Source organism: Heteronotia binoei, chromosome 14 (assembly GCF_032191835.1).
Source record: "Heteronotia binoei isolate CCM8104 ecotype False Entrance Well chromosome 14, APGP_CSIRO_Hbin_v1, whole genome shotgun sequence".
Lineage (NCBI taxonomy): Eukaryota > Metazoa > Chordata > Lepidosauria > Squamata > Gekkonidae > Heteronotia > Heteronotia binoei.
This window is the reverse complement of record NC_083236.1, coordinates 70,500,888-70,520,462: the sequence shown is the minus strand read 5'-3', so window position 1 is coordinate 70,520,462 and position 19,575 is coordinate 70,500,888. Positions and strand designations below refer to the sequence as shown.

At 51.2% G+C, this 19,575-nt stretch overlaps 2 protein-coding genes and 2 non-coding genes across 4 annotated transcripts in view; all 4 read right to left on the bottom strand.

The window, feature by feature from the left end:
- Positions 1 to 4,019: 4,019 nt before the first annotated feature.
- On the bottom strand, positions 4,020 to 9,678 carry RPL13 (ribosomal protein L13). The gene is made up of 6 exons (XM_060253572.1): positions 9,540 to 9,678; positions 7,016 to 7,133; positions 6,489 to 6,630; positions 5,747 to 5,920; positions 5,146 to 5,202; positions 4,020 to 4,215 (listed from the first exon to the last, which is right to left on the bottom strand). The coding sequence occupies exons 2-6, from the start codon at positions 7,117 to 7,119 to the stop codon at positions 4,057 to 4,059; spliced, it is 636 nt and encodes a 211-aa protein (XP_060109555.1). The 5' UTR covers positions 7,120 to 7,133; positions 9,540 to 9,678; the 3' UTR covers positions 4,020 to 4,056.
- LOC132582826 (small nucleolar RNA MBII-202) lies at positions 5,990 to 6,074 on the bottom strand. The gene has a single exon (XR_009556206.1). It is a non-coding gene; the product is annotated as a small nucleolar RNA MBII-202 (small nucleolar RNA).
- On the bottom strand, positions 6,790 to 6,870 carry LOC132582825 (small nucleolar RNA MBII-202). Its single transcript, XR_009556205.1, has one exon. It is a non-coding gene; the product is annotated as a small nucleolar RNA MBII-202 (small nucleolar RNA).
- A 1,773-nt stretch (positions 9,679 to 11,451) lies between the features above and the next one.
- The window catches only part of SPG7 (SPG7 matrix AAA peptidase subunit, paraplegin), a 46,463-nt gene continuing 38,339 nt past the window's right edge, over positions 11,452 to 19,575 (bottom strand). Inside the window, 6 exon segments of the mRNA XM_060253866.1 lie at positions 11,452 to 12,657; positions 13,520 to 13,597; positions 14,765 to 14,928; positions 16,238 to 16,394; positions 16,658 to 16,773; positions 18,220 to 18,330. Coding sequence (XP_060109849.1) covers positions 12,445 to 12,657; positions 13,520 to 13,597; positions 14,765 to 14,928; positions 16,238 to 16,394; positions 16,658 to 16,773; positions 18,220 to 18,330 — 839 coding nt within the window. The 3' untranslated portion in view covers positions 11,452 to 12,444.

The window sequence follows — 19,575 nt, the reverse complement described above, 5'->3', positions numbered from 1 at the left end:
GGGCATCAAGCCCACTGGAAGCGCTGCCCTCCTCGTGGAACCAGCCCGAGGACAGGATGTGATCCAGCTTCTGCCGGAAGCACAAGGCAGCTCCATTTGGAGAACTGGATCAGGTTCAAGGTTCTGGTGTTAACCTTTAAGGCCCATAACAGCTTGGAATCCACGGGCCTTTGGGATCGCCCTGTCAAGAGGGCCTCTTGCCCTTGCTTGCATCTCAGCCCTGCATGTCAGCAGCATCTCTTTCTTGAACAAGCACAAGCATCTCTCGGACTGGTTTCTGGGGAAACCAAGGTCATTGTCTTCTTCCCAGGAATTATGGCTGCACCTGCCAATGGGGAAGGGGTGAGCAACTTGGCACCTTTAGCTTTAAAACGCAACGGTTAACCCGGGGTAGCCAAACTTGCTTTTGAGTCACATAGAATAATTGTCAGATGTTTGAGAGTCACAAGACATGAATGTCAGATGTTTGGGGGAAGGAAGGCAAACGGGTAGAGATGGAGGAGGGAGAGGTGGAAAAAAAGCAACTTTTAACTTTAAATGCTTTCTCCAAGCTGCCAGCAGGCTTGGCTCGGAGAAGTGATTTAAGGAGGCAAATGCCTTCTCCAAGCCAGCTGATGGGGCGGTGGAGGTTTCAAGAGCCACATGTGGCTCCCCAACCATTTTGGTCACCCCTGGGTTAACCTAAAGTATATGAAGAAGCGAGTTCCTGCCGTTGTCAGTTTTCGCAAGGAGCATCTTGCCCTGCCCTTTCAGCATTCCAATAAACAACTCTTGTTGAACCACGGAGTGTGTTGGTGACTGGAAGTCCGGGGACCTGACATGCCTCTCCTTTACTATCCTGGCTCCCGCCAAGTGGAACTCTGCCAAACAACTTGTTGCCATTCTGCAGGATATGTAAGGCAGACAGTTTTCCATCCAGCAGGTCACTCCTCTTCCGACCTCCTTCCTCTAGAAGGCAATGACATTCCAGGAATTATTGCCACTAGATTGGCTTTGGCTACTGAAGTTGTATTTGATGTATTTTCTTAACTTTGAAAAGCTCTGTAAAGTTTGGAATCTTACTGCCCTGAGCCGTTTTTCAGGGAAGGGCAGCCTAGAAGTTGAAGTTAATAAATCCACCCCCCCCCCCCCCCACTAAGCAAGGATGCCCAGAGCCCAGCAAGAGAAAGTGGCGGCTGATGGTGCCAAGGAAGCAGGACTTCCTGCCTCTAATGAGAACAATTTGCAACACGGGCTGCTTCTTGGAGAAGTCCCTGGACATTCGCTTTGCGTGGGTGGTCCACTAATGTTCCTCTCCTAAAGCCCATCTGTTCATAGCTTTTTGCACAGTAATCCAATTAGTCCTAGAATACAGGAGAGTCAAATGGCCGGCCATCGAAACCAAGGCAGCAGCAGGGAGAGGATCGCAGACACTGTGGGTAAAGGGAGGAATGTATCTAAAGCTCAGATTAGCTGATCAAAACTGTCACTTGGCCTCTTTGGTAGCTGTGGCTCCGCAGGAACTTCTTAGCTCTTGGCTGGGCATGGAGATTAAATGCCTTAAGACAGTCACATCTTCCCTGTCTTTAGAGCTGGTGTAGTTAAGACCTGGACTTTAAATCCTCCCTCATCAGTGGGGACCTTGGGCTAATCCAGGGGCAGCCGAACTTGCTTAACATAAGAGCCACATACAAGACAGAAGGAAGGTGGAAAGAAGGCAAACAGATGGGGAGAGAAGTGGAAAGAAAACTTTAAATGCATTCTTCAAGCTGCCAGCTAATGGGGGGGGGGCTTCAAGAGCCACACAATATGTGTGAAAGAGCCGCAGTTTGGCCACTCCCCTGGCTTAGTCTACTTCACAGGGCTGTTGTGGGGGTGAAAATGGGAAATCGTGTAGTCCAGGGCAAGTTTTATTGTTTCCTTTTTCTTGCAGGAATAATTTGTTAGTGCCACATCATGAGCTTAAACTTCTCTGCTCTGAGCCAGTTCCTCTCAGCTATGACATTGGGATGGAACCCTTGAGGGATTGCCGTGAGGACGACAGTGAGATCCAGCAATCCATTGTGGACACTCTGAAGCAGGGGTCCCCAATCCCCTGTACTAGTCGGTGGCTTATTGGCAACTAAACAGTGGACTGAGACGGAGGCACTGCACTGCCCTTTTCGTCCGCCCAGGACCAAGGTGGATGAAAGAGGCAGCGTGGCCTCACTCTGACGCTACCTCCCCTTGGAGCGAAGCAGAGCAGCATTGCTGCCCCTTCCCCTACACCTCATTTAAAGACCCCGGGAGGGGCAGGGATGGGGCGTGAGCGAACAGAGCAGCCTGGGGCAACAAAAACCCCAGCACCCCCTCCCCCACACAGACTGGTCAGTGGAAAAACTGTCTTTCACAAAACTGGTCCCTGGTGTCAAAAAAGACTGGGAGTCGCTGGTCTAAAGAATCACTTCACTGGCCCATCTTAGTACAGGGCCCGTTTCTGCTCTGCCCCCTTGCTGGAGTCTCAGCCCCCCCAGAGAAGAGGGGCTGCAACTCTGTGGCACAGCATCTGCCTTGGACACAAGCTTAACAGAAGAACACAGAAGAAAACTGAGCATTCTTCCGCCAGAATATCTACATGGGAGTCTTTTGCGCCACCCAGTGGCAAGCACGAGGCCCTTCATGCAGTGTTCTCCAAAGGCAGCCATCTCTCCCCCTTTTACCGTCCTAAGCTAAGGAGCCAGCTGCAGAATGCTGATGTGGCTGCCCCCCTTCCCCTGGTGGCCTCTGCAAGCAGATCCATTCTCAGCTGGGGCCTCATCAATCTGGCAGACACTGCACAGCCTCCATCAGACCACGTTCCCCCCAAGCCGAATGGGCCTTAAACTCAACCACGGTCTGCTCTTAGGGGGAGGGAGGCCAGCAAGGAAGCCCAGGCAGGCCCTGGCAAACCCCCCCTTAAGGTCTCTTGCCTGGAAAACCCTCAGGAACCGGCTGCGACTTGATGGGATTACAAAGGGGGGGAAAAGCCAAACGGAGTTCTCCTCCTGTAATGCATCCGACCACTGCAAGTGTGTGCACATGCCTCCTCGGGGTCCCGCAGCTGTGTTTTGCTGCTTCTACCGACTCCCAGACAGAGGCAGTCTGACTCACCTCCTGCCCAGAATTCCCTGGCAATAGGCTAGGACATACTGTGGTCTGCTGGTCTTCTTGGGGAAGAGGACTTTGTGGCCACATCACTGCCGGACTGCAGGCACTCAACAGCCCTAGGCACCACAGATGTGGGCATGTCACGGAAGCACTCCCTCATTTCTCCCCACCAGAGCACTTTCCTCTGCACAAGCAGCAGCTGATGTGAATGGCGGCTCCTCCAGACTGTGGAAGACAACCAAGAATTCCTAGGAAACTCTTAGCCACAAGACCATCCATCACCTTTGGGAGCTGCCTGGACTTAGAGGGGAGACTAATCTCAGCTCGAGCCCACCTTTGCTCTTGAGTGCTGATTATGGGGCAAAGACAACAGCCCTTTAGATCTACCTGCTACTGTGTGCAAAAGCCACACTGAAAGGGTTCTTTGGATAAAGGACAGTCAAGTCCCCGCCCTCTTCCTCCTTTCTGTAGAGGGGATCTCACAAATTTCAGGGATGCCATCTTAAACTTACTGAATCTATTTTAAATGGGTTTTTAACTTACCAATTCTATTGTACTTACTTTTTAACGTTCTGAATATTGTTTGATGGCTTCTGCCTCACTGCCCAGAGCGCAGCACAAGCCAGGACAGGGCTATTAATATTCCCCTAGGACAGACCTGCCAGCTGATGAAGTGCTGGAAGACAGGGCTATTCTCTCTCAAACGGGGGCAATTCTGGCAGGCTGTGTTTGCTGAACCGGTGGACCACAGCACCGCTGCAGAGCTCAATGAACAGCCCCTCACACACCAGTCATGCATCAAGGATGTCCTATCCCCCAGGGCAACGCTGAGGCACAAAGTGAAGAAGAAGGCCACACTCCCAGCATGCAAGTTTTCCGTCTCGGCCCTGTGGCATAAAACGGCACCACACAGCTCCAACTCTATCCTCCTTTATTGAGAGAGACAACAGTTTATTTCTTCTTTTCCACGTCCTGCTCAGCTGCTTCCTTGGCTCGCTTAGCCCGGATGCCAAACAGGCGGGCATTTGCCCGGGCCATGCGTAGGCTGGCAAAGGCCTTGAAGTTCTTCTCTTCCTCAGAGATAACCCGGGCCTTCTCTTTCTTGTAGACCTGAGAGGAAAGAACCAAAACAGTAAAAAAACACACACACAATAGACTTCCCTCCCTGCAAAAGCTGCCATCATCTTCCCGCTTATTCTGCTGCCTGTCAACCACCCCAAAGGTGTCTGCTAGCAGGGATACCATCAGAGAAGTCTCTGACATTGGTCAGCATGCCCATTTTCTGCACCTAGGCATTCCCAGCCAGAATTCTGTCCATCATCTAGACTGCAGAGAATATTTCTGCACCACTGCAAGCTGCCTGAATGACAAGAATGACCAAACACACATTCCTCTCCTGTCCAAAGACCCTTCTAACAACAGCCATCTTGCTTCACCTGGCTCAGGCTCTGAACAGCTCTGAGAACTTCTTCCAGAGCAGCCACAGGAGACCTTGGTGGTGTGAGCCCCACAGATGGGTTTGGCAGGAAAGCTGGATGTTGCAATGCTCTGACCTCATGTTGAACGGCAAGAAGCCATTCAGGGAAGCTTCCCCCCTACACCCCAAGGCAGCCTTTTATCTCTGAGAACAACAGTGACATTCAGCCACTGAAGTGCAGCAGCAGAAGGAGCAGAAGTGTCACGGCTGTGTTGTCTCATGAGAACATTTCACCAACACTGCTATGGAAAGCACAGTCCTTTCACCAGAGTCATAGAATCATAGGGCTGGAAGGGAGATCCAGGGTCATCTAGTCCAACCCCCTGCACAATGCAGGGAACTCACAAATTCCTCCCCCTAAATCCACAGGCGCTTCATTGCTGTCAGATGGCCATCTAGCCTCTGTTTAAAAACCTCCAGGGAAGGAGAGCCCACCACCTCCTGAGGAGGAAGCCTGTTCCACTGAGGAACCGCTCTAATGGTCAAGAAACACAGCAGGTTCCTCTGCTCGGCCCCCACTGAAAGGGGGAAATCAACAGAAGTCCAGAGTGGAAGGTACTTACATTCTTGATTGGCATAACTGGTCCAGAGAGCTGCGTGGCCATTTTGAGCTCTTCTGCCTGTGGGAGAGAAGGGACAATGGCAGAGGGCCACAGGAACTGTTCTGTGCACCCTCTGAAGCAGGAAAACCTGTCCTTGATGCATCTGAGAGAAGCGCAAGTCAGTGATGGCTAAAAACAACTTGAGGGCTAAGCCAAGCCAAGGCCCCTATCAGGCCTTGAAGCCTGGCTCATCTAGAGTGCTGCCTTCGTGCCACTTTTACTCTGCAGGTGCAGAGCCTCACCCTGATATAGGTAGAAGCAATCCTGAACGTGGAGTTGGTTATAGCACAAGTATCCAGAAAACTGTGGCATCTGCCCCCGCCCCCAAACATGTACAGTCTTTGCAGCAGCATGCAAATGAACGGCAGAGAGAGGAAAAATATTACAGTTTTCTGCCTCTCAGAGGCTTGTGGGTCCTCCAAGCTTAAGGACACACTTCTTGGAAACTAAACCTGAGATTTCTTGGGTGCTTTGGATATTAGTTTCAGCAAAGTTGCACATTTTTTTGAAACAATACTACCAGAGTGTCACATGACGCAGCCTCCCTCTGCCCAGTACTTACTGAGCTATCCCCTTTCTTAGGGGCGGAAGGTTTCCGGGGGAAGAGGATGAGCTTGGAGCGATACTCCTTCAGCCGCTGCACATTGGCCTGCAGAGCTTCGGTAGACTTGTTACGCCGCCTGGGGTCCACTGAGATACCAATTGTCCGGGCAAACTTCTTGTTAATGCCAGCCATCTAGGGAGAGAGGATTGGCCTAAGCCTCCGGGGGAAACAACCATGTGCGTCAGCAGCCCTCCCGAGGCTGCAGGACCGCTACAGTCATCAGCTGGAAAAGGGTTCAATCACAGTCATCACGGACTGTACAGAGATTCCGGAGACAGTGTCATCATCAACTGTGCGGCTGCCAGAAATGATGGCAAAGACTGCATTCAGAGGCACTTCCCACCTCCAGAGACAGAAATATCTACTCAACCTCTAGTAAGATGTAAACAGGCTAAATCCTCTACCCATCACCCAAAGGAGAGCTTTTCTTTTTTGCTGCCTGCATGAGTGTCTTGACAGCCAAAGAAGCAGGAATTAGGTGCGGTCTTGTCAGCCTTTAAGAACTCTCTCCAGATTTCCTAACAGCATCCAGTAATTTGCCTTTTAGCGGTCTGTCAAGAAATCTACTGAGTCAGCCAAGCTGCTTTCACGGAAGCCTTTCCTGATGCACCTTGTTCCTCCAGGCTTCACACCACGTATCAAATAATCCAAGAGAACCATCACGCTTCTGGCTCTGAGACAGCAGCCCCCCTCCACTTACCCTCAACTCCTCTAAGCTGAATCCCCGACCAGCACGGACTTTCGTGTGGTATCGAATAGTGGGGCATCTCACAATTGGCCGGATTGGTCCAGATACTGGACGAGGGGCGATACGACGAGCCTTTGCCTGCCGGGCCTTCCTCCTGGGTGGAGAGAGAAAAAGAAAGGGGCTTGCGTCACATCCGTTCCTTTTCTTGCAATACAATCAGAGTCTGACTGCAGATAAACCTGGGAACTTAATAAGGCAAGGTGTTACAAGGCAGCCCCCTTCTCACTGAGACTTACATTCCCAGTGACAGCAATATAAAAAGCCACAGCCATCAGCTGATAAGGGTTCTAATACATCATCAATGGTGTACAGCGATTCCGGAGAATTTTCATCATCTGGCTGCAGCCCTGAGGTGGGTCCTTAGGAGCAACAAGACAAACTAGCAGAATCCCCCCTTACCTTTCAGTTAACCAGAGTTTAATATCTGCTGGTCATCTGGCACATGAAACTCGCAGGCTGAACAGGCTGCAATAACTCACCTGCGGATCTTCCTGGCTGGCTGGTTGAACCATGTAGCCACTCGTCTTTGCCAGTCTTTGTGGAAGTGGGGCTTTAAGATCATGCCATTCCGGCTAGGCGCCATGGCTGCTTATATCCCTGAAAACAAACATCTGAGATTTGTAAAGCTGCAATAATACTTAGCAGCACAAAAAAACCCCCCGAATAGGTTAGGAAGAGATGCAGCAGCATACCTGCCTAACAAGAATTCAAACTTGTCTTTCAATACAAAGAAAACTCAGCATTCTGTGTTTCTTGTAGTCACGGCTGGGGAAGTCAGAAAATCCCTTATAATATGGTATCCACAAAATATGCCCTTCAGAAAGAAACCAGAATTTACTTCCCACCTAGATCGACAACTTGTTTTACTACAACTAACATCTGGAGATTCCCAGGTTGTTAAAACACTGATGGGATATACAATTTTATTTTGTTAATACCATTGTAATGCTATATTACTATTAAAACTAGAAACATACAAAAGTTATCATTAGTTCTGGCAATTTAAATGTAATATACATCCAGATGTGGGAGCCACTAAAAGAAAACACTTTGTTGTTTATTATTTATATAAATCCCAGGGTATTGCGTAATCTGCAATGGCAATACACTTGCAAGCTCTGATTTACCTCTTCACTCTTGTTTTGTGTTTATCAAAGAAGTTATTTCTTCATTCTCTAATTTCAAGAAATATATAACTTGATGACTTTAAAAAGGAATGTTTAAGTAATTAAACAAATTCACATTAAGTTCCTCTATATTAATGTGACTTTCAATTAACACAAAAGTAAAAGGCTAAAAGCCGCATTTCTGATTTCAACTCAAAACCATGACCCTTTATCAAGCAAACTGAGTTTGCTGACGCTTTATACCTAGACGCCTTAGAAAAAATATATGATTGCTGAGCTCACACATTCTCATGTATCCAGGTCTCGCCAGCTGTAGTTTAAAACCTGAAGTCTGAAAACTGGCTCACTGCTGTGGGATTCCAACTGACCAAGGGACTGGAAAATCACCATTGCAAGTGCCAAGATTCAAGTAATAATCTAATCACAATCATTCCTCCTGGCTGATCTTTTATGCCCTGCAAGTTCCAGAATTCTATTTGGCTCTTAGCTTATAATTATCTGACTTTACCAACCAAACAGCATTCAAGCCCATTCTACAAAGTTGCTTAGTTCTAATAAAGATTTACTTGAAGGTAGCTCTTTATTAGAACTGAGTCTTTTACCTCTGTCTCCTACAAGGCTGGGCTGACTCCTACTCCCCTCAACAGGAACCCCCAAGCCAAGACTCTTTATCGAAGGAGCTGCTTTGCCCTCTATCCAAAGACAAGCATTAGCACTCTGGGGGCTGCAATTGATATTTCTGTCAGCACTACTGCCCTCTGCTAAGAGGCACCACAGCAGACTGGTTAGCATCAGAGTGCTTGCAAGTGGATTTTGCCATTTCACATAATGAAATCCCGTTCCAAAGAGGGCTTGAAGGGGCATTCTTCAACATGTGTGGAAACACCAGAGGACAGGGAGAAAGGACGCAGTGTTAAACCTCACTGGCCACTATTTAACTTACACGTCATTGTGTGAAAAAGGGGGAGCTGATTGTGAATGCCGCCTTCAACTCTTCGAAGAGAACACAAGATAAAACACTGAGCAGGACTGAGCATTAAGTGGAGCACAGACTGCAAACCTGAGCTTAGCAGAGCAGTGCTTGCCCCTTCCTGAGACCCTTTCTTGTGCATTGGGCGGGGGGGGGGGGCGCTTCTCATGCTCTGCAAGTGTTCCTTCACCAGCACCCCCACGGACCAGCCTTCTATGGAGACCCTGGGCCAGAAATGGTCAGACTGTGGCTCAGGAACCACACGTGGCTCTTTCACACATATTGTGTGGCTCTCAAAGCCCCCCACTATCCCATCGTCTGGCTTGGAGAATGCATTTAAAGCTGCTTTCTTTCCACCTCTCCCTCCCCATCTATTCTATCTGGCTCTTATGGTATACGAGTTTGGCCTCCCCTGCCCTGGGTCCACTCAGCACAGCGCTGCCTTAGCAAGAGCTTGGTTGCTGCTGCCCACTGATGTTCCTCCTGCCCGACTTTTCCGCCCAGCATGGCTTGCAGCAGCCTCTTCCTTCTCCACCACGAGGAGCTTCCCCGGCAGAAGGGAGACCTGGGTGCTCCCAGCGAGCCCCTCTTGGCCTGAGCGCCGCAGCGAGTCGGGTCCCGGGAGGGGCCCCTCTGGGCCACCATCCCTGCAGGCTGGGGAGAAAGAGAAGGCTGCAAACGGCACAAGAGCAGCCTGCGCGCGCACCTGAAGGCCGCCTCCCTGCTGCGGCCTCCACCGCCCCGCAGACTCCGGCCTTCATCGTCCCCGCCGCCGCCCGATGGCCCCCCCACTCCAACGGCGACGCGCCCGCAGTCCCTCCCGGCCCCCTCCGAACCCTTCCGGCTCCCCCCAAGCGACGGATGGAGACGGATAACTGCCGGCCACCACAGCAGCCTCAGACTCACCTCCCGCCGCAGCAAATGGCCGGCCGGAAAAAGGAATACGCAACGCGGGGCACGCTGGGATATCCACGCACCACCTCCGACCCTGGCTTCCGGAAAGAGACGCAACGCTAGCGTCAACCTAGGCATAGCGTCGTGCCATGACTAAAGATGGCGCCCTCCTTAAAGGGGCCGCGCTTCCGCGTCTGGCTTTGCTGCTCAGTTGCCTGCAACCTAGGGTTGCCAATCCCCAGGTGGGGGCAGGGGATCCCCCGGCTTGAAGACCCTCCCTCCACTTCAGGGTCATCTGAAAGCGGGGGGAGGGGAGGGAAATGTCTGCTGGGAACTCTGTTATTCCCTATGGAGACTTATTCCCATAGAAAATGGAGAATTGATCTGCAGGTACCTGGGGCTCTGAGGGGGCTGTTTTTTAGTTAGGGGCACCAAGTTTTCAGTATAGTATCCAGTGCCTCTCCCCAAAATACCCTCCAAGTTTCAAAATGATTGGACCAGGGGGTCCACATCTATGAGCCTAAAAAGAAGGTGCCCCTATCCATTATTTCTTATGGATGGAAGACATTTAAAAGGTGTGTGGTCTCTTTAAATGTCGTGGCCAGAACTCCCTTTTGAGTTAAATTATGCTTGTCACACTTTTACTCCTGGCTCCACCCCCAAAATCTCCAGATATTTCTTGAATAGAGTTGGCAACCCTACTGCAACCACGTCTTAGATACTTCTCATGGACGACCCCAATAGAAATATTAGCTGGGTGGCCATGGAGAGGGGGCAGGGGATAATTTGTCTGCCCCCTTTTAACCAGAGGACACCTAATTTTTTTCACTTCCATACTAGAAGTTTAATAATTGTATAGTGCTATAGTTGGTAGGGTGGAAAGTGATTTCCCCATCCTTGTATTGGCACTCTGGATCCCCTAATGAAGCTGAAGGACAGGACGATCAGGATGAAAAGAAATGCTGTTTCATGCAACGTTTAGCTAGCATACAGTTGTCAACTCAGGTGGGAAATTCCTGAAGATTTCTACTAAGGGACAACAGAAATTGACAGACCACTGTTCCATCAGGGGCTGTTAAAGTGGATTGTTAAATGGAACCTCTACAAATAAGACAATTGTGAATATCTAATACCACTGACTAAGAACAGGGTTGCATTCATGCCTGCTTAGGAGCTTCCAGAAGGTGTTTGTCTTCCAACACAGCTAGCCAGGAGGATACTAGACTGGATGGGCTTTTGGTCTGACACAGCATGACTCTTCTTCTGATAGGAGTCACGTTGTTATGACTAAAAGAAGAAGAAGACTGTAGATTTATACCCTGCCCTTCTCTCTGAATCAGAGACTCAGAGCAGCTTACAATCTCCTATATCTTCTCCCCCCGCAACAGACACCCTGTGAAGTGGGTGGGGCTGAGAGGGCTCTCACAGAAGAAGCTGAGAGACATGATGGAATCAAGACATGATAGAATATGCATCAACCAGTAAGCTGGAGTGGGAAGGCAGGAGCAACCATGCCTCCCCTTTTGGACCCCACGGACAACAGCATCCAAGCTAGGATGGAAAGCGTTGTTCCCCCCATTTAAAAAAGGTAAAGGTAGTCCCCTGTGCAAGCACCAGTCGTTTCTGACTCTGGGGTGACGTTGCTTTCACAACATTTTCACGGCAGACTTTTCACGGGGTGGTTTGCCATTGCCTTCCCCAGTCATCTACACTTCCCCCCAGCAAGGCTGGGGACTCATTTTACTGACCTCGGAAGTGATGGAAGGCTGAGTCAACCTTGAGCCAGCTACCTGAACCCAACTTCCACCGGGATCGAATTCAGGTTGTGAGCAGAGACCTCAGACTGCAGCTTACCACTCTGCACCATGGGGCTCTCGTTCCCCCCATTATGAACTCATAAATTCAACACAGCCTCAGACAACAGTAAGAAGCTCCAAACTTTATTTTCTTGAACATTATCCAAACTTCCAAGATAAACACACACTGACAGTCAGGACCTATGACTTCTCTGCCCCTGAAGCTATCTGAAGACCAATGGCTGCTACACTGTTGAGCGGTCTGGTGAAAGTCAAGTAACTCCTCCGACAATGTCTCATAGGTGGGTGGGAGAAGGGCCCCAGAGACTCAGGAGCTGCTGCTCTTGCCCAAGGTTTCTAGAGTGAAACTGTTCCGTGCAGGTTCCTGAACAGACCACTAGGTGGCAGCTACAGATCACAGAGGATAAATTGCCAAGGACCAGAAGGGGGAAGGTGGAGGCAGGGTGGGGGTGGGAACGGGGACTCTTTCTCAAGAGGAACCCAAACACTTGTTTTACACTTGCAATTAACATCCTGTGGCAAGGGCTCTGAAAGAGAAGGCCAGAGAATTGCAAGATAACGTTGGCAGGAGCAAAATACAGACTAGGTTCATTTTACGACAAAGACAATCCTCGTGGAATAATCCACAATGATGGGGTGGGGGATGCAAACAGAACTGGCTGATCACTTTCTCTTTCACACACTTCCCCCTCCCCACGTCACATTTGCTTCCCACTTCACTGCCTCCAGCTGCACTGGACAAACTTGTAGGTGCTCTCTCTTTCTCAAAGTTTGGGCTTTGCCTTCCTTGTGGCCAGAGGCCTCACGTGGCACTCATAGAGTTCCAATTACTTGGCAGGAGGTCTGGCGCCCGAGAGCTGGCTCCTTCTAACCAGGACAATCCAGTGACCCATGGACATCTGGTTTCTTTCAGACATCTTGGAAATGGTGTCTGACATCACCCCCATACCACAGCTCATTCCCAGAGCAAGGGAAAAGACACTATCGACAGACCATCCCAGATATCTGAGCAGAGGGGCCCGCACACGTTACGCGCAAGTGAGCCTGATTCAGACAGGAAGTGAGGAGGCTCTTCTTCTGCTCCACACTATGGCCTGGCTTCAGACAGGGCTCAGGTTGGGTTCGTCTTCCTCTTCCTCTCGCCTGGGGGGCTGCTGGGGGGGCTCCTCATCCCCCACATCTTGCTTGTCTCTCTCGGCTTCAATCCAGCTCTGCGGGGCAATCATTTTCTTGGGTCCGTGGGGAGGAGGCCCAATCAGGGCTTCGATGTCATCATAATTGATCACTTCCTTTTCCAGGAGGGCGTTAGCCAGCTAAACACAGGAAAGGCGAGAGAAGGTGAACCCAGGAATGCATGTGCCTGGACAGGCCGGAAGAGTAAGGGGGGGCGGAGAGGAGCAGATGACCTTTTGCAGCTCAGTCCGCACTTGCACAAAGCCAGATCCAGCTCATTACTCAAAAGGGAAACAACTGAACAAAGCAGGAGTCAAATGGCACCTGTAAGACCAACCCATTTTTATTTAGAAAGTAAATAAAAAGAACGTTCTAAATAAAACTTGGTTGGTCTCAAAGGTGCCACTTGACTCCTGCTTTGCTCAACTGCTTCAGACCAACACGGCTGCCCGCTTGGGTCTGTCAACCGAAAGGGAAACAAGATCAACAAAGTGCTCTTTGCCACTGAGCCAGAGGTGTGCACACTAAGTAGGTGCCATTTTAGCAGCCTCCCAACCTTCCTACCAAAGCTGTTCCAAGCTGCTCTTCTGTGCACATCCACTTGCAGAAGCACCAGGAAACGCCTAAGGGCAACTCTAAGGCAGCCTCTTGCAGGATTCATCTGAAGGGGAAGGAAGCGCTCCTGGGCAGAACGAGCTCTCCGACAACCCCCCTCCTTCCTGCTGACAACGTCCCTCCTGTCTCTGCCGAGGACAGATCCTAGCAGCAGCCCAGTCCGTTCCCTTCACCGTTTGAGCACCAGGTTTCCTCCTGCGATCTCAGAGCTGTCTGCGAGCCTTGCAAGGGAGCACTGTGAAGCAGGCTCCTCTAAAAGGAAGAGGCTTCCTCACAGCTCCCCCCCACACACACACTGAATAGGATGTGAGCCTGCCCCCCTCCCAATTCAAGGCCACGCCACCAGAACAGGTGTGCCAGCAGCATTCAGCCAGGAAAAAGCCGTACCATCTTCAGCTTGTCCCGGTTGTCCAGAAGCAACGTCTCCGTGCGCCTATAGGCTTGGGCCACCAGCAGTTTTGCCTCCTAGAAAGGACACAGAAGCCAACAGGTCACTCTAGGGACTTGTGGAACTAGGAGAGGATTCCAGAGTGCAGCTCCAGGAACTTGGGGGGATCCAGATGCAACAGAGAGGAGACCTGCAATTTATGCTTCCCAGCCCTGAGCTGGATGCATCCTGCAAGGGATCACAAGCTTTAATGTGGCAAGACAAAGCTAAAGACTGTTGCACCAGTTAGGCTACTTTTGAGCTGTACACATCCAACAGCAGCCATGGCTTTTTCAGCAGCCCCCCTCCCCCAACCATCTAGTGATCCAAGCAGCAGGGTCCTCTTTGTAGAACCTCTGGGAAGGCTGGGAGGGAGACGTGAACCTCTCAACGTTGCACCTTCTAACACAAGGTGAGACCTGTAACACTCCCTGAAGCGATGGAAGGGCTGAGCTCGGATTCAACCACTAAACTCAGACTAGGAATCTTAAAAAGCACAATGCGTGTGGAGCCAAAAGATCCTTGGGATGGTGCCCAGGCAGACACCAGCACTGCAGGGTACGGCTCTTTATGACAGCTGCAATCCGTCATCCACAGAATTTAGCCCAGACCCGCTTGAGCAAATAAAGCACTTTGAAGAGTGGTGGTCAATCTTGCAAGACTGGGTGGAAAAACACAGCTTTGGCTTCAAGAGGCCAGTTTCTGAGGTTCTATCCATCTACCTAACTATTCCTCTACCATGTTTTTATCCCATCCTTTCTCCAAGAAGCCCAAGGGAGTGCACGAGGTTTACCTTCACAATAATATTTATCTCCACATCATTTCTCAGCTGCCTTTTCCCCCCAACAAGACTCAAAGAAGGTTACGATATTAACTCAGAACTGAAATAAGAGCAGGCTAAAAAGCACAACAGTGACTGAAAACACAACCTACCCCTAACAGAGTCAGAGCCTTTCCGGGATCGCCTGAGTAAGCCTTCACAAAGCAGCCTTCCTGACCCTCCCGGGGAGACCACGCCCTCTAGGGGGAGCCAGCACTGAAAAGGTTCTGGATCTCACTTGCTGGCAAGATGGAATGTTAAGGAGGCCTTCTTGAGCCCAGCAAGGGGCTATTTTGAGAGAGGTGGTCCTGCTGGTAGAGGCTTCACAGCAGGACGGGGACAAGAAAGCACCATCAGCAACTCTGTGGTCTCAAGGAGAACGTACGTGGTCCATGATCTGCTGGAGTCCGTGGCTGAAAGGGCGCCGCCCGATCCCTGAAGCGTTCTCCTCGACGGGGAAGGAAAGGTGTCCAACGTTGGGCATCATCCCATATTGCTTCACCATGGAGTAGGCTATCCTCGTTACTTTTCTCAAGTCATCTTGTGCCCCTGGGTGTGCGAAGGACAAAAGACCATCAGTATTTGATTACCACTGGACCTGATAGGATCTCCCCCCCACCCTTCCAGTTGTGCAGGCAAACTGTGAAACCAATGGCTTAACTGGCTGAGCAGTGAAAAGACACTTCCGGTCATAAGAAACATGCAAAAGAAGACGACTGCAGACTTATACCCCGCCCTTCTCTCTGAATCAGAGACTCAGAGAGGCTTACAATCTCCTATGTCTTCTCCCCCCACAACAGACACCCTGGGAGGTGGGTGGGGCTGAGAGAGCTCTCCCAGAAGCTGCCCTTTCAAGGACAACCTCTGCAGGAGCTATGGCTGACCCAAGGCCATTCCAGCAGCTGCAAGTGGAGGAGTGGGGAGTCAAACCTAGTTCTCTCAGATAAGAGTCTGCACACTAAACCACTACATCAAACTGGCTTTACAATCTCCTATATCTTCCTTCCCCACAACAGACACCCTGGGAGGTGGGTGCTGAGAGGGCTCTCACAGCAGCTGCCCTTTCAAGGACAACTCCTGCCAGAGCTATGGCTGACCCAAGGCCATTCCAGCAGCTGCAAGTGGAGGAGTGGGGAATCCAACCCGGTTCTCCCAGATAAGAGAGCTCTGGCTGATCCAAGGCCATTCCAGCAGCTGCAAGTGGAGGAGTGGGGAATGCAACCCGGTTCTCCCAGATAAGAGACCTCTGGCTGACCCAGGGCCATTCCAGCAGCTGCAAGTGGAGGAGTGGGGAATCCAACCCAGTTCTCCCAGATAAGAGAGCTCTGGCTGACCCAGGGCCATTCCAGCAGCTGCAAGTGGAGGAGTGGGGAATCAAACCCGGTTCTCCCAGATAAGAGAGCTCTGACTGACCCAAGGCCATTTCAGCAGCTGCAAGTGGAGCAGTGGGGAATCAAACCCAGTTCTTCCAGATAAGAGTCCGCACACTTAACCACTACACCAAACTGGCTTTACAATCTCCTATATCTTCCTCCCCCACAACAGACACCCTGGGAGGTGGGTGGGGCTGAGAGAGCTCTCCCAGAAGCTGCCCTTTCAGGGACAACTCCTGCAGTAACTATGGCTGACCCAAGGCCATTCCAGCAGGTGCAAGCGGAGGAGTGGGGACTCTAGCCTGGTTCTCCCAGATAAAGAGTCCATGTACTTAACCACTACACCAGACAGGTAATGCCAGCTTCTGATGGACCCTGGGTCTGATTCAGTATACAGCAGTTTCATGTGTTCACAGGAGGCTTCCTTGGGCTCTCTGCACAGTCTCACTCAAACTTGGCCGGTCTGCAGAAAGGCCTTTCCTTACCTGTCGTCACCTTGTTGAAGGTGATGGCCTCGGACGCCCTCCCTCCCAAGGCCATGCACATCCGCTCAAACAGCTGGTCCTTGGTGAAGAGGTACTGGTCCTTGGGCAGGATCTGAGCAAAGCCCAGGGCCGCGTTGGTGCGAGGGGCGATGGAGACCTGCAGCGACAGGAGCCACGGGGCTTAACAAAAACCTTTTCATAGCACCAAATGTTCTCTTATTAAATTGTCTTTTACAACTGTAATTTTAAATGTTTTATTATGATTGTCAGCCGCCCAGAGTCCGCTTGCAGAGTGGGGCAACATATAAATCCAAAGTAAATTTAAAAATAAATAAAAGAAGGACCCCTGAGTTATGGAGAAGCTACCCGGTCCTCAGCCCAGATCCCCACAACTCGAGTCCGGCTGGGCAGCAAACGTACCTTCATCACGGCCTCTGTGTGTTCCAGCAGCCAGCCCACCAGGGCGTGGCCGGACTCATGAAAGGCCACCACCCTCCGCTCCTCCTGGGACAGAATCTTGCTCTTTTTGGCAGTTCCTTGAGAAAGAAAACACAAACCTTCAGCAGCTTCTGCCTCCCACGATTTGGACTTGACAGACTGAGAACACAAGAGAGTCTCTGCCTCTTCATTCTCGGGCCCGAGAAAGCTTCCAGTTCCAACAAGAGTGAGAGTTGAGTCTAGCAGCACCTTAGAGACCAACAAGGTTTTTGGGGCTGTGGGCTTTTGAGAGTTAAAGCTCACTCTCTCGGATCCAAAAAGGAATGGAGATCCCGGAGTCCTGATATCCCAGAAAGAAGGTGGTGGTGGTGGGGGCGGTTTGCAAAAAAGGAACACAGGATGCAAAGGCACAATGCACATTGTAATCAGCTTGATGAGAACAGGGGTGGGGAGATGCTAAAAGGTCAAGGTAGTCCCCCTGTGCAAGCACCAGTCGTGTCTGACTCTGGGGTGACGTTGCTTTCACAACATTTTCATGGCAGACTTTTTACGGGATGGTTTGCCGTTGCCTTCCCCAGTCTTTTACACTTTTCCCCCAACAAGCTGGGTACTCATTTTACCGACCTTGGAAGGATGGAAGGCTGAGTCAACCTGAGCTGGCTACCTGAAACCAGCTTCCGCTGGGATCAAACTCAGGTCGTGAGCAGAGAGTTCAGACTGCAATACTAAAGCTTTACCACTCTGCGCCACGGGGCTCTTGGGGAGATGCTTAGAGGTGGGAAATACAGAAAATTACCATCTGTGATGAGAGAACAACCCTGTGTTCAGCCCGGGGGGGGGGATCCATTGTCTGAGGGTCTCAAAGGTGCTACGAGACTCAACTCAACCTCTTATTCTGCCAACCTCCACCTTCTGGCTCCCCTTCTAAAACTAACCCAGTTCTAATAACTCTCCCTTGTGCGGAAAGTGACCAAGGGCTCCTTCTAAGAACAGCACCGGCCCAAATGGCTGCTTCTGGTTTTGCAAGGACTCTTAAACTTTGACTTACACAAGCAGACGGGTGCACTGGAAAAAAGAGTCACACAAAACATTACTGTGAGAGTGCAGCCCCTTTCAATATCTCCCCGAAGGAGGCAGCAGCCGAAGCACGCAGGCTTGGTTCTCCTCCCACAAATGGATCCTTGTCAAAAACTCATATAAAAAGTCTGTCTGTCGGCTGCTCAGAGGCAACTGTGGATTGGACAGCTGGACACAAAGCGCTACCCAGAATGCCCCGGGAGAGCTCCGACTATGGTAGGCAAAGCGGCCCACTCTTGTCTGGGGTCCATAAAAGGCCCTCCCTGGTGCCTGACTGCGCATCAGATGCCCGGAAGTGATGTTTGGGCCAACGCTGAAGCTGGCCTGACTCATGGTACTCCCCAGTCACACACAATTCAAGCTCTTCCAGGTCAGCTCTGGTGGCAGGCCTTGTCTCCTGCAAAAAGGCTCCCGGGCATCTCACCCTCCCCGCCCCCCACCAGTGCAACCCAGAAAAGGGACCCCACCGGCAATGACTCTTTCCACGGCATATTCAAAATTGAAGGTGTCGATGGACTTATGTCCTTCCCTCGCGGCGTGAAGAGCGGCCTCGTTGCAGATGTTGGCGATGTCGGCTCCTGCGGTCAGAGCAAAACAGGCAGCTGATGGTTCGAAGGCCACTGAGCCCTTCCCCTCTCCGTTCCCCCCAAAGACGAACCTGCATCAATTCAAACAGTGGTGCGCCGTGGGCAGGACACCGTAACTTGCACCATCTGGGTGGGGGGAGCTGAAGAGCAGAGAGTTACTACAGGCAACTCCGCCTGCAAGCTGGGCCACCCCCCCCACAAGGGAAAGCCAAAAGAGGGACCCAGATTGCCACTTCTCTACCTGACTTCGACCTCCCTTCCTAACCTCCAAGGAGGGCAATCAGCATGAAGCTGCCCTCCCCAACTCTAGCATCCTCTCTGCATTGCAGCAGCACAAAGTGGGAGGGGAGAGGGAATCACAGAATAGAATAAGAGAATTGGTAGGAACCCCCAGGGCCATCTAGTCCAACCCCCAATACCAGTGGTCTCCAACTGTTTTGGCTCCAGGGACCAGTTTTGTGGAAGTCAATTTTTCCACGGACCGGTGGGGGGGCAGGGGGGTGGCACTGGGGTTTCTGCCACCTTCACACTAGGTGGCCAGGTGACAGAGGGCCAATCTGCCTCCCCCTCCCATTTAAAGACCCCCACCAGTCAACTGATCGGGTTCTGGGCAGGTGGAAGGGGTGGTGGGGCTGTTCTGCCTATCTGCCTCAGAGCAAGGCCACACTGCTTCCTTCCCACCTGCCCACACCCACACCTTGGACAGGTGGGGGCGGTGCAGTGCCCGGCTGCTAGCAGGCCACGGTCCGGTGGTTGGGGACCCCTGCTCTACACAATGCAGGAAACTCACAAACCCCTCCCCCTAAATTCACAGGGTCTGCATTGCTGTCAGATGGCCATCTAGCCTCTGTTTCAAAACATCCAAGGAAGAAGAGCCCGCCACCTCCCAAGGAGGAAGCCTCTTCCACTGAGGAACCACTCTAAACTCACAAACACCTCCCCCTAAATTCACAGGATCTTCATTGCTGTCAGATGGCCATCTAGCCTCCGTTTCAAAACCTCCAAGGAAGAAGAGCCCACCACCTCCCAAGGAGGAAGCCTGTTCCACTCAGGAACAGCTCTAATAGTCAGGAAGTTCTTCCTAATGTTGAGCCGGAAACTCTTTTGATTTAGTTTCAACCCGTTGGTTCTGGTCCGACATTCCGGGGCCACAGAAAACAATTCCACCCCATCCTCTGACAGCCCTTCAAGGACTTGGAAGATGGTGATCCTCTCCCCTCTCAGCTGCCTCCTCTC

Coding starts and splice junctions, on each gene's coding strand:
- RPL13 (XM_060253572.1), bottom strand. CDS start 7,119: ATGGCGCCTAGCCGGAATGGCATGATCTTAAAGCCCCACTTCCACAAA. Junction 5,203..5,746: donor CTAAGAAAGGGGATAGCTCA/GTAAGTACTGGG, acceptor TCTCTCCCACAG/GCAGAAGAGCTCAAAATGGC. Junction 4,216..5,145: donor CAGTTATGCCAATCAAGAAT/GTAAGTACCTTC, acceptor CTTTCCTCTCAG/GTCTACAAGAAAGAGAAGGC.